Source organism: Gadus morhua, chromosome 3 (assembly GCF_902167405.1).
Source record: "Gadus morhua chromosome 3, gadMor3.0, whole genome shotgun sequence".
Lineage (NCBI taxonomy): Eukaryota > Metazoa > Chordata > Actinopteri > Gadiformes > Gadidae > Gadus > Gadus morhua.
In genome coordinates, this window is record NC_044050.1 from 24,039,378 (window position 1) to 24,054,070 (window position 14,693).

At 45.2% G+C, this 14,693-nt stretch overlaps 1 protein-coding gene across 8 annotated transcripts in view; it reads right to left on the reverse strand.

Annotated features, from left to right (window-relative positions):
• sorcs1 (sortilin-related VPS10 domain containing receptor 1) overlaps window positions 1-14,693 on the reverse strand; it is a 111,561-nt gene that overhangs the window by 47,584 nt on the left and 49,284 nt on the right. For all 8 annotated transcript variants that reach the window (XR_003976234.1, XR_003976233.1, XM_030352503.1 and 5 more), the window contains exon 3: window positions 13,535-13,634. Coding sequence is in view for 6 of the 8 variants with exons in the window: in XM_030352503.1 (XP_030208363.1) it covers window positions 13,535-13,634 (100 nt within the window). In the remaining 2 variants the exon portion in view is untranslated. The remainder of the gene's footprint in view (window positions 1-13,534; window positions 13,635-14,693) is intronic.

A 14,693-nucleotide genomic window follows, 5' to 3' on the forward strand; every position in this document is an offset into this window, starting at 1 on the left:
CTATTATTTATATTAGTTATGGTGGGATGACAGAGTTTTTGTGACATTGTTGTGCCAACTTCAAGTTGACATTTCACCTGTTAGCCCTTTGTCAGATCGTACCGGAAATTTGGAGAAACACTCTGCCAGTTTTGCTCTGCCTGTTCCTGCTCTGCAAGGGACATTGACTTTCTAGTGATTTTCTGTTTTGGGATTCTTTTACCTGGATCTTTTGTGCGTTACCCTTTTTGACTCATAAGTTTGACTTTTTGTCCTGTATACCATTTAGTTTAAATCCTGAAGGATATCATTAAATATTATTGACAATCGCACCTGGGCCTCGTTTCCTGATAACGATGGTTCTTCGCTCGTGCGATCATTCTCACGATGGCTCTTGCGATCCATCGTTAATTTCTTTGGAGCGTTTCCCAAAACTCCTCTTAACATGAATGCGCATTCACTGCACTCACGACATTCGTAGGATTGTAACCGTCTACTGAAACAGTGCTGAAATGGGCTCCATACTGAGGGAGAAGCAGGAATGTCGCAGGAAAATGGGGTTAAAAAGCATTAAAATATCTCCCCATCAAGGCCAACAGCAGAGTCGCCTACGAAAAGAATAGACTGCAATAATTTGAATGCTAAAGATATTAAAACACAATTGAATAGGCCCAGGCCGACATATGTATCGGTCCTAATCCTGAATGCACTGTGCGTAGCCTACATCTTTTCACGGTATTTCCCCCCCTTCCAAAAATGAAAAATAGCTTGTGTGACAACTAGGTGCTGCTTTCTGAAACATGCTTTGCGCAGCAAAGGGAGACAACTTTATCTGATTCCGCAAAAGGTTTCATTGATTGGCGCGCACTCTCTAGTCTAGAATATTTGTAGACATTAAAAATGCAACATTCCATTCATTCATTATCATATAAAAGGCAGAGGCTAGGCATTGACACACGGCTAATGCTGACCCGATTAGGAGAGCTTGGTCTGAATAGATCCTGCCCATATTGTTGGGCAGGATGATGTAGGCTATAGGTCTTTTTCGCTGCCAAGCCGGTTCGGTCGCAGCTTGGCACGCCCGGCGATTTCACCTTCTTATCTCAAGTTTCCTGTGTAAAACCAAGGGGGTCAACCCCCGGTCGTCACGGCGCAGGCTTTCTTGGTTCACTGGAGAAGGCGGGGCTGCGCACAGAGTCTAGACCTCTTTAGAATAATTTGTATTATTGCATACTCCCGAATGTTTTAATTTTTTTATGAATGAAGATACCCGCATGTAGTAATGAGTTCACGTCTGAGTGTAGGCTTCAAACGCGATTAATTATGGTCAGGGATGTTCGTTACTGTCTAGACACGGTCCAATAAATAGTGAACTTCATCACAGCCTCACCAAAGCGCCTACAATGCCTAATGCAGACAATCGCAACAAAAAAAGCCAGCAGAAATTATCCGACACCCGCTGATCTCAGCATGATTCATGTCTACAATAGCCTATGTCTTCTGTCATTGATCAATATGAGGACATTTTAACCACGATGGTTGAATTCAAATCAGAGGGAGACAGCAAGTGCAGCTCGAAAGTGACCCCCCAAACAAGAGCAATGGAATCATTTGATTTTATTATATGCCTTGTGACGTGGCGTGTGATCGGTACATTTCGGCTGCGCATGTATTTTTGGAATTTTAAATTACTGCAATAAATTATGTTGTTGACTTCTAACATGGCTCTATCTTTGCTGTTTGAATCAAACAGTAGTCTATGAGTAATATATTGGCGGTAACCACTGTATTTGGTTGCGATATTGTGCCAGCTGGGCATTCCGTGGTATTGGAGGTGTTTTAATAAAACATCTCCAATGCCCCTTTCACACCGCCGCAAAATCGGGGCCGGTTCCGGGCCAGTTCGGAGCTAGGGCCAGGGCTTTGGTTTCACACCGCCAAAGAACCGGCTCCGGCCCCTAAAAACCGGTTCAACTCTGGCCCCACTTTAGAGCTGGGCTAGAACTAGAACCGCTTTTACGCCGGGGGCAGGGGGCGGAGTTATCCGTACCTTCATAAACAGGAAGACCAACGAAGACCGGCATTTTTTAAAACACCGAAGTAAACAATGGACGTGAATCCGTGTATGGTTCTTTTGTTTTTTCTGATTTTGTTTTAAATCGGAATATTCAAAGAACGAACCATACACGGATTGAATCGAAGACGAAATTGTTGTTGTTGTGTTTGAAACTGGCGCGAGGGTTCTTCTGCGCGCCTATTGTGTGGTGGTTCAACGCGTCAACGCGCAACGGAGCGTTCCCTCTTCGTCATAACTATCAAACCAAACATCCTTCACATTCACCGAGCGAACATTATGAAAGTAAAATGCACATTTCTCGCTAAAAATGTTTCCATAAACGCATTTGATGGCGTTACTATGTTACTATTTCCACCCAGAATAAAGAAAGATGTCGGCCGTATGCTTCTGTCCAAGCTCACTAGCCGAGACGTTTGCAGTGACGTCATGACGTTGCTCACGCCGGCTCCATGGCTGGCTCTGGCCGGTGTGAAACCAACCGGTTCTTAACTGGGGTAAGGCTGGAACCAGTTTGGAACTGGCCCTAGCACCAGCCCGGAACTGGCTCTCGGTTCTTTTTGGTGTGAAAGCGGCACAATACACGGAATGTCCGCTGGTGACGCCACTGAGGCTATAGTAGGCTAACGATGCTCTAAGCATCCTACGATTAACCCTGGAGTCCTCGTTAGCTACGAGCGTGTTCACGACGTTCGTTACCAACGATGCTTTCGGGAAACGGTGTAAAAACTGTACGATGCCCGTACGACGCACTTCACGATCCACTTAGGCTAACAATGCTTTCGGGCAATAACAAATGTAACAAATGTGTGCAATATATCCCTTTTGCCATGCAAAATGCAGGCAACATTTATCAATGCCAACAATAAGTCTGAATATTTATTTATATTGCATTCTTACTTTACATCTTAATTTAGGGAGAAAAAACAAGAGCAACTTAAACCCCACAAGCAGCCGTCTGTTGAGCCTATTAAATATCCTGCAAAACAGTGACAATAATACCACACAGATTGTGTCTGTTTTTCTTACACAAATTATATTTAAATCCATATGTTCTCAAGAGACAAGCGTCTCAACGGACTGGGAAACACAGCTGGTGTAGATATTTCAAAGACAAACAAGGACAAAAGTATATGTTTGGTGTTTATGACGACTTTCATTTGGTCAGTATTTTTACGAATTGTATTTTAACAAGCAAGCACTTCACTTTACATGCTTATCTGTTTGCAATCTATACCTTTCTACATTGACTTTCACTAGATGTGTACACATAATGTGGCCCAAAAGAACATTTAGCCACATAAAATTAGGACAATTTATTGCTATGAACTGTTTTTTTCGTTTTTTATAAAACGTAGTCCTAAAATGTTTGGGTGGTCTACAGAAGTGTGCAGCGCTTAGCTGGCTCCAGCTTCTCTATAGTTTTTTTTTTTCATCTAAAGAAATGACGGTTATTCCATTCCAATCTCATCCATCACAATGTCTTTCCACACTTTAACTCCTTTCTCTACACACAAATATCAGCGATTGGCTTCTGCTGTGACATCAAATGCACCAGAAAATCGGTCCTGCCAGTTTTGTTTGGTCAGCTCTGGAAACACTGCCGCTTGGTAGCCAGATAATGGCTTTGACATCTTCTCTCTGTGACCCGTGACACGATTGAGGGCCCTGAGAAACGCAGTATAAATTCAATGAAGAATTAATATTTAGTATGATTGGACAATGTCGCAGGTTAACATGGATGTTTAATAAATATAACTTTGACCTGTACTAGAAAACTGGTGCAGTAAGATGCGACTCTCAGGAATGGTGAGTCTTAGGTTTGTGAGCGAGACACTATAATCTCTCTTACCTTCTTCATTGGGGAGCCTCCATTTGTTCCAATCTGTGTGTGGGTATGTTTTTGTGAGGGTGTGTGCGTGTGTGCAAGTGTCTGTGTGTATGGTGTGCGTGTGTGCGCATTTAGTGTGTGTGTGTGTGTGTGTGTGTGTGTGTGTGTGTGTGTGTGTGTGTGTGTGCGTGTGCGTGCGCTCAAGTGTGTTTGCAAGTGTGTGTGTGTGTGTGTGCGTGTGTGTGTGTGCAAGACGGGCTGGCTGTTCTTCTTCAGGGTGTCTTTCTGCTTAACAACTATATTACTCTGGGATGGACTCAATCCCCCCAAGCCTTTGGCCTGAAGTATAACAAGAGGGAAGGGGGGTGAGGGGGTTTGCAGCTGAATATTGAAGCCTACATTCATTTCTATTAATGGAGGTGGGAAAGGGGGGGAGGGGGTCATAGCTGAATATTAAACCATGCATTTATATTTAGATTAGAAGTTTTAACAGAACAGCGGGCATTTTCATGCGGCAGGAAATATAAGATTTAATGGCAAGCGAGCAGAAAATTGGTCAAGAATTATTTGGGACAGAATTAATTGGATCTTCACGCAACCATCATCCCTTTGAGGATTCAAAGAGCAAGGATAAGACTAACGAGGAAGTGAGGAAGTTCCAGTGATCATGGAACTCTTGTTATCGCGGGGGCTTTCAGAGGGGAGAGCGCTCAAGCTGCTACGATGATTGTACGTCTCTTCGCCTCACTCCCGATGTGGAAAACGGAGAGATGGCACTCACATGTCAGACACTGTCATGGCGATGTACAGTGTGTGCACACTGGTAGGGATATTAAATCGCGGGGTCAAAAAACAGGCGAGTGTTAATGAAGTCAATGTGTCAGCGGAAAAGGACCGTTGAGATATGCAAGTTGGGATTCTTGCGTTAACTTCCACTGCGCATGGCCCGTACTCTGGTATTAATGAAAACGGCGCCATCATTTTCGTCTTGTACAGTCACTTAGTGATTGGATTGTGAGTCCACTCTGTAAATCCAGGGACTAATACGCCACAAGACCCCGGCAATAAATACAGGCTCTCTTGTTGTCAAGGGGTTTAAATGGGTTCAGACTGGAAAAGGGACTATGTGGAAGTGGAACAAAGAGGGCTCAGAGATTTATTCCCTGTGGCAAGTCAATTACCCGGCTGCAAACAGACAGTGGCTTGTTGGTAGTGAATCACGACTTATGGTAAACCTGTAGGTATCAGGTCTCAGAGAAAACTCACCTACCAACCTGTGGTACTCTGGGTGATCACTCACCTCCGCAGTAAACCTCTTGAACCAAACCAAGCCAAAACATTCAATAAATAATGTTTCGGAAGCTTGGTAGTCCAGGGATTTTACGTTCTGGGTTCGATCCCACATGTACCCGTAGGCACCTTTGAGCATTACTCACCCACATGGATGAAAGTGGCTGGATAGTGATACATTCCTCAGTAGTAAATAATACAACACTTACACTTTCGACCACTGCCTGACCTGTTGTAGTTGATCATATGTGGTGTGCTTTGGCCTGGTGGAAACCGGGCAGACAATTACGTATTTGTTTGCCAACGAGAACAATGAAAAGATATAAAAACATGGCTGCGTAAGACCAATATGTGTGTGTGTGTGTGTGTGTGTGTGTGTGTGTGTGTGTGTGTGTGTGTGTGTGTGTGTGTGTGTGTGTGTGTGTGTGCGTGTGTGTGTGTTTGCGTGTGTTTGGGGGGGGGGGGTGGGGGTCCTCCTAATTGATGGCTAAAGCTGTTTGGAAGAGATACAGGCCATGCTAGGGAGCGCTGAGGTGGAGAAGGTGATGGATGTTCACTGTGAACTCCCGCCTGGCACCCGGGACTAAAGGTCTCAGCCCGGCTTGCCATGGCTGACGCCTCCGTACGGGGACCCAGCTGCCGCGAGTCAACCAAGGACAACGATGGAAGATTACGTGGACAACAGCCAACGACGCTGCTGAGAGCAAACAGTATTCCTCCAAGATTCAACAACTCACAAAAATACAATACAAGCTTGACACAATAGTTAGAAACTGGGAGGAATATAGATATAATATTTAATTATGTACATAAAATGTGCTGATTTCTCAACCAGGACACTTCCGGCTTCCAGAAAAATTGCTAAAGGAGGTTGGAAAACTTGGCTCATGAAACGTGGGTGTCTGCAGAAAACTCCTGTTATGTATTAGTACAAGCTTACTGATGAATAATCAGCAGAACCGTTCAACCCGATCAATCATCACACACGACATCTTCTCCGCATGGGGCTCCTACCTGTTTTTGCGCAAGGGCTTTTCTGCTCCATCGCTGAGCATCTTTCAACTGTTTGGATCTATCTTATTAGGCAGAAGTGCCATCTCTAATTGAATACTCCAGGACATTTTGGCTCTTCCATCAGACTGCCAAACTGACAAACATTTCAGCCGCATTTCAGCTTTGTACGTCTCGGTAATTGGGTTCAGGTCTCGGTTCTAGTCAGGAGAGAGACATCAATATGGTAGCGGGAGAGGCCAAGAATCAACTTTGAGCCGATAGTTTTTTTTGCGTTCCGATGATGGCAGATGGAAAAACAAAGGATGGGCTTATTTGATTAATCGGAAAGGATCCAAAAGTTGCTCGCTAGGGACCATGGCGATGCATGGATTCATGTCGGAGCTTGTAAAAGTGAATATCATAAAAACACGTCACTGTTCTATGCCGGCTGTCCAAATCATATCGAAAGTGAAACAATAGGGTCACTTATGCAGTCAAAGTTGCTCCGGTTGGACACTATAACAGGGGTTGCCAATTAAGAGTTTGTGCCAACGGGAAAAATTGAGAATATAGAAACAAGACTGGATAACACAAAAGAAAAGAGACATTAAGTAAGAGAGGATAGAGGAGAAAGCGAGAGAGACAGGTAGTGAAACTTTGAGATGAGGAATTAAGTACTTAAAAGGACTGTCAAATCGTAATTATCATTCTAAATCGTCAAACATTCCTCCACCCAATACTTTGCTAGCTGTGGCTCAGTATATTTTCAATATATAACACACAATTCGCAGTCAGCTAGAAAACTTCTCCTTATTGTTTCTAGCTTGCTCGGCGGGTGTTGAGTTGTCGAAAAGAGAGCAGATGCCTTTCAGATTAGCCTTGTTTCCGATGTAAGGATATTCCAGGGCCTGCACATAACGTCTCCCGCTTCTGATGATATCAAAAAATATATCCTGTTAAGCGTCTGACGCCGGCAGCACACTTTCGCAGCCATGTACGAATTTTTGCGAAAAGTGCAAGCGCTGGAATTTATCTATATATACGTATTATTTTTTCAAAGCCACCTCATTTCAACAGACTCCCCGCCTGTTCCCTTTGCCTCCCCGTGTCTTTCCTCGTCTTCGTCTCCAAATCTCCATCCAACCCCCCCCCTCCCTGTCCCTTCTCTCTCGGCCTCGCTCCCACCCACCCAGGGGGAGAAGGTGCCTTAGGGCTGACAGATGTTCTGTTCCTCCCACTTGAGCACCACCACCACCACCAACGCCACCACCACCTCCACCATCCTATCTACCACCACCACCACCACTCAACCCAGAATCACCTGCGCCCGCTTGTGCCCACCCGCCTGCCTGTGGTTTCGGGTCACAACCACCAGGCATGCATGTGTGTGTGTGTGTGTGTCTGTGTGTATGTGTGTGTGTCTGTGTGTGTGTCGCTTTATTTTTACTGTGACTCATAAAGCGGACATATATCTGCTTGAAGGGCTTGTGGAGTAAAGAGCACTTGCCGCACGCACGCATGCACACACACACACACACACACACACACACACACGCAAACACATGAGTGCACTGACGTACACGCACACACACACGCACACAACATGATCAAAAGTAGTGCGAATGGTTGGAAATAAAGTAACATAATATTGTGAAATCTGCCTTCTCCGCGTGTTGCCTCTGAGTCATAGAGACTACATATATATAGAACCACATGACATAATGCAATTATAGTCAAAACCAAACACCATGCATTGCGATTTATTTAGAAACAAAACGTATCACACGCTCTTGCTCGTTTCTGATCGTGTTTGCCGTCGATTCCCACGCAGAATGTGTTCACAGCGCCACTTGCAAAGAGACCAAAATGATTCACTACTAACACTGCAGGTTTCACTATTACCAGCATTAAAGGTGTTATTCCTGGGATTGAGCACGTCCGGATGGCTGGCTTAATTTAATTTTTCACTCGCTGCCATTGTCGTTGCCATTTGGAGGACAGTTCGAGAGCTATAAATTATTAAAGTTCACTCTAAAGGCAGCAGCCAGCTCCGAATGCACGGGCGATGAACGAGAGGCTTTGAACCTAGACAGTCAGAGAGATCTCATCGGCGCTGCATTCATATTCCGCCCACCTGCCGGCTGTTGCTGGCGAAGCCAGACAAGGCTGTAATTGTTTTCCAAACAGAACGCACACGAACGTGCGTGCAAGCGCGAGAGTGCAGGCTAAACACGCACATACACACACACACGCAAACGTATGCACACACACACACACACACACACACACACACACACACACACACACACACACACACACACACACACACACACACACACACACACACACACACACACACACGTGGGCAGGCAAACAGGCATGCACGCACTCAAACAAACACCCACACAAACGTGCATGCACTCACACATGCACATACACACCTACACGCCCAAACACACACACGTGTACGCACTCACACATGCACGCATTTAGGCGGGCAAACAGTCAAGCACACACAGACATACACACACATACTTATGTGTCTATGAAGCCACACACATGTAGAACAGCAACAACGAGGCAAGCCAGCCGCCAGCTCCTGATCCAGGCTGATTCCTTTCCTGCGAAGCCATTAGAGATAATATCCATTTGCAGCCGGATCCGCACATTAAGGCAGCATGTTTTTTTTTTAACTGGCACCCTTCTCGCTCTCTCTGTCTGTTATTTACTGTAATAATCTGCTCTCTCACACAACATTTCAGACTAAAACCCTGTCTCATTTCCACTAATATGGCCCGGAGATGTGTCATCTCCCCTACACTCGACAGAAACAGGACAAATAAAAAAAAAAGAAAAGCCAGAAGATGAAAATTGATTTGATTGCCGTGGCTGTGATTTTGCTTTGTTTTTCACATCCACAAAGGGTTTTCAAGGGTGCCCTGCCGGCATGCTCTCCTTCACATCCACCCATCCCTATTCCATACACAAACCTCTCACCAATTCCACCGGCATGTGGTGTCCCTCGATTGGCCCCACTATAGCACTGCTCTGAATCCCCTCTTCCACCGCTCGTTCTCTACCTGCCTCTCTCTCTCTCTCTCTCTCTCTCTCTCTCTCTCTCTCTCTCGATGTCTCTCCCTCTCACTATCTCCCTCCCTGTGTGTCTCTCTCTCACTATATCTCCCTCTCTATCTCGGCCTCTGTCTAACTCTCACTATCTCTCTACCTCGCTCTCTTTTTACCTATCTCTCTCCCTGTGTGTCTCACCCTCACTATCTCTATCCCTCTTTCTCTCTCTCTCTCTCTCTCTCCCACCATCTCTCTCCTTATGTCTCTCTACCTCTCTATCTCTCTCCCTCTTTCTCTCTCTACCTCTCTATCTCTCTCCCTCTTTATCTCTCTCACTATCTCTCTCCTTATGTCTCTCTCTCAGTATCTCTCTCTCACCACCTCTTTCTCACTATCTCTCTCCCTCTGTCTCACTATCTATCTCGCTATTTCTCTTTGTCTCTCCCCCCACCCTCTCTCCCCCTCTCCCTCTCCCCCCCTCACTCTCTCTCCCTCTCTCCCTGTCTCTCTCTCTCTCCTTCTTATTCTTCTCTGTTCTCCTCAGTCGCACCCACCCTCCCCATCCTCGCAATTTGCCTCTTTGCATTCGCGGCAGCCACAGAGGCCTGATGCTCACTGCAGTGCAGAGAGAGAGAGAGAGAGAGAGAGAGAGAGATATACATAGTGATGGTGAGTGAGAGAGAGACATAGTGAGAGTGAGAGTGAGAGAGAGAGAGAGAGAGAGAGAGAGAGAGAGAGAGAGAGAGAAAAAGTGATAAAGACAGGAAGGGGGAGACATATTGATTGTGAGTGAGATAAAGAGAGAGAGGGAGAGAGACACACAGAGAGGGAGCCAGAAAGAGGGTTGGAGAGGGGAGAGACAATGATAAAGAGAGACACAGAGAGAGAGCGAGAGAAGGAGAGAGACAGAGGTGGAGAGAGTATGAGAGAGAGAGAGAGAGAGAGAGGCAGAGGGAGACAGAGTGGGAGAGAGAGAGAGCATGAGATAGAGAGAGAAAGAGACAGAGAGACGGAGGGCCAGAGCCAGAGAGAGAAAAAGGGAGAGAGAGCCAGAGAGGGGGTCTTTTGTATCCCACCAGTAGCTGTCACGCGGACCCTTGCCCTGGGTGACAGCCATTATGACTAACCTACACACCCCTTGTCGCCTTGCGTCAGTTACTTGATGTTTTCTGCATGCCAGTCAGTGCATGGGAGAAGGTCAACAGCGATCTTCTGTGTGTGCGTGTGTGCGTGTGCGTGTGTGTGTGTGTGTCAGTTCATGTGAGACAGATGTAACTGAAGTGCAAGTTCATGTTTGTTTGTGTGTCTGTGTCCGTGTTCATGCCGAATGCGACCCGGTTGTCCTGGTATCTGTCAACTACATTCATCTTTTTCATCGGATATCAATAAGCTGAATAACACGTCTTCTTCTAATTATTTAATTATACCTCCCCCGAATGTATCCACATCCTGAGTATGATTCGGATTGTTCACCGCTGTTTCAAACTGAATTTGCTAATCGACTCGACTCGATTCCCTTGTTAAGCACTTTGTTTGGCTGTTGTGCACAGTATTAATACAAACAAACATCGATCGCGTCGTCATTAGCATGTGGGATTGTGAGCTAATGCTCACATTAGCACAATCTATATCGGAAGTGGTGTTGTACAGGCCGTACGCCTTTGTTTCCACACGGCCGGGGCTGGACACAATAGCGACGTTTAGAGGGTTCTAGGTTCGAACCCACAATGTCCGCAGTCGGCAGGTAGCCCCCCGCCCGGTGAGCCTTCGCTGCACCAAAGCTCTGCTCATTAACGCCATGCATCTAATACAAAACTCACCGCGGGTCACCTTGGATGGCAGCGTCTGCTAAGAGGCCGTCCGGCTCACCGGTGGAGCCGGATGCCCCTGGGCTGGGAAGAGTCCCATTAGCAGGCGTGCTGATCTGGACACTGCTGTGTGGGGGGAAGGGGGGGGGGCCTTTGTGCTCGGCTCGGACCACCACCACCACCACCGGGTTTCTTTTTTCTCCTTCTGGATGTCTAATGGTGTGCTTCATCCTGCCATGCTCTCCTTCTGCACACTGTGCTGGGGCAGCCTCGTTAAAGGAGTGTGTGTGTGTGTGTGTGTGTGTGTGTGTGTGTGGGTGTGTGTGTGTGTGTGTGTGTGTGTGTGTGTGTGTGTGTGTGTGAGTGTATACTTGTGCATGTTTATGGGTGTGTGGGTGTGTGTGTGTGTGTGTGCGCACGTGCATGTGTGTGCAAGTATGCTTCTGTGTATAGGCGTGTGTATGTGTACGTGTATGTATGTGTATGTATATGGGTGTGTGTGCGTGCGTGTGTGTGTGTGTGCACACGTGCATGTGTGTGCAAGTTTGTTTCTGTGTATATGTGTGTGCATGTGTGTATGTATATCTATATGTGTATGTGTGTGTGTCTGTGTGTGTGAGCGTATGTGTGTTTCAGGGTCCCCTACAGAGCTAGGGGAGATTCCGAGTCATTGGCTGGGAGTCGATCAGCAGTGCCAGCAACAAGCCAACAGAGATACAACTGCAGATACATACTTTCGCACTATTTCCTCTCCATTTTCTATCTTGCCCACTGTCTCTCCCTCTCTCATCAGCCACAAGAGCCTCAATGCAGTTTACTCTCTGTGCTGCAGGTGCACAGGTGCAATTCATTTTCAAGATGTTACGTTGAAGTGATAGCATAATTAAATGGAGTGCAATAAATACAGTACAAAAAATAGCAAACGTTACCGCATTTAGCTCATTGTGTCATGGGAGATGACATTTGCAATTCACTTGCAATCCGCCATATCTCGTCCTCTCCAACTCCAACGCAACTGTGCTGGTCTCAGCATAAGCACCACTTGAAGTCTCCACCTCGTGGAATCAGAGGGGAGGGGTGGAGGTGATGGGGGAGTGAGGGCGGGCGAAGCGTCATCGTTAGTCCATAATTAACTCAGAGACAATGATCCTGGTAGGCATCTCTTTAAAGGGTGAGTGAGGAAAGAGAGCGTGATAACAGCCTTTTCTTGTTAGACTTAGTTAGTGCTGCCAACGCCAACGCTAGTCGCAGGTATCTCAGCAAGACGGTTGAATGTTTGACCCTGACGAAAAAACATATTAGATGCGTGTCATTCATGCCATTTTTTCATTGAATCCAAAGAAGAAGAAAAACACCTAATGGGTAAAAGCAATTCAGACAAGCCGATTCACACAAACACTTTAGAGGACTTGATGGGACCTATTACGACCGACGATGAAGCCAAGGCCGTTTGCTCTGATTGTAAATCACCTCCTCCTCCATCGCTATCTCGGCTAAAAACACAGTAGCTCATCCGTTTTCAACACTAACAGCCCACTCAAACCTCCCCCACTAGTCTGTTCTCTGTGTGCCATCCGGAAGGCAATGGCTCTTTGAGGCGGGACGGTGTGCTATCAGGCGTGTGTTTTTCCCTGTTGTGTATCGGCTGTTTTAGCTTTGTTCCTTAACCTGGTCTGCTCGTGTTTGTGTTGAAAAAACGGCACTACGTCACCAAACCAAAACAGCAGGAACTTGACCGAGTCAAGGACGTTACGATCCTCTCTCTGAAGTTATGACTAAAGCAGAAGAACTCTCCGACCCCTCTTCCTCCTCCCTGCTCTCAACTCCCTCGGCCAACGATGGAGTATCAGTCAACCGCTATGGCCCTCGCCTCTGGAACTCACTCCCATTATCCTTCCGTGCAATAGAGTGTCTCTCCACCATCAAATCTCACCTGTTTCGACTGGCATGTCTCACTTAACTCCACCCACCAGCCAATTTAATGTTTTGTATTTTCTTGTCTTAACTGTAGGGCGACCTTGAGAGATTTCGAAAGGTGCCCTGAAATAAACGCATTAAACGTATTCAACGATTTGATTTCTCCCACTGTTGGGTTTGCAGTTGAATCCAAAGCAGAATATTCTGGTAAACAGCGTTGCATGGGGGCCTTCACTTTAAACAATAACTACTAACCCAGTCTGGGGTTTTCTGTTGACTGCACATTAAGGGCCTATGAGAAGCCAAGAACCCATTCCATGTTAGTCCAAATAAGCTATCTCGTCATAATTGACTCTGATTTCGGCTGTGCGGGCATGCGTACCTGTGTGAGGTAACACGCCATCACACAACTGCCCATGTTAATGTTGTTTTCCACAACCTGGCCAGCACTTCATAGCAATGAGCGATGTACCTAATAGCAGATATTGGCAAGGCAGCAAACGGAGCCAGGAGCACCATTAGGAAGGAAACACAAACAAATGAAAAAAGACTGGATTAGACAGTGAGGATTACCTTGCGCTTGTTGTTGGGGCTGACGTACAAGTAGCTGAGGATGGTCTTGGGCCCCACTTTGTCGTTGAGCTTCTGGTAAGTGGCCCCATAGTCGGTGGACCTGGGAAGGCAAGCACCAGAACTCCCAGTTAAGGCTGGCAGATTATGGAAAAAAATCATAATAGCGATATTTTGGTCAAAATTGGAATCACGATTATTCAAATGATTATTTTTGAGTTTGAAAATATGATGCATTTATCGGAATCAGAATCAGAATCAGAAAGGATTTAATTGCCAAGAAGGTTTTTACACCAGGTGCATACATTAAGACAATAACAATGAACTAACAGTGATATATATATATATATATATATATATATATATATATATATATATATATATATATATATATATATATAACACAATATAAACAAGCAGGGACATAAGTGATCAATTAAAAATAGAATAAAATAAAATAAAATAGAATAAAATAAAAACTAAAGTAAAAGATTCAGCATTTCTAACAAAAAAACACACAAAATGTTCAAATAGAAAATGTTCAAATAGAAAATAATGTACAAATATGTATCCAGCTGCAATTTATGCAAAACATTTAATGAATAAAAAATATAGACAAAAACAATATTTAAACTTGATTAAATTAGTTTGGAAATATTCAAAATCGTGATCAAAATTTGATTAATTGCCCTTGATTAATTGATTAACAGCCCTACTCACAGTAAGAGCCCAGAAGAGGTGAGGAGGGAGGTCACACAAGGCATGCTTTTTATTTTTAGAGAGACAATATTTAACCAGGGAAAATGTCATTGAGAAAAAAACATCTATTTCCCTACAGTTCCTTGGCCTCGGGACGTAGCATGCAGTCAACAACATCAAGTTTCAAACAGACAACAATCAATTCAATGTGTGTGTGTGTGTGTGTGTGTGTGTGTGTGTGTGTGTGTGTGTGTGTGTGTGTGTGTGTGTGTGTGTGTGTGTGTGTGTGTGTGTGTGTGTGTGTGTGTGTCGCAAGGTATAAACACTGTAGAAACAAAAGCATTATGATGTTGACAGGTTGCAGGGACAAGATGTGTATGGCCTAACAAAACAAGAAGATAAAGGTAAAGATAGTGTTTGTAGACCCCCAAGATAGTGGGTGTCTATAAATGATATGGTCCAC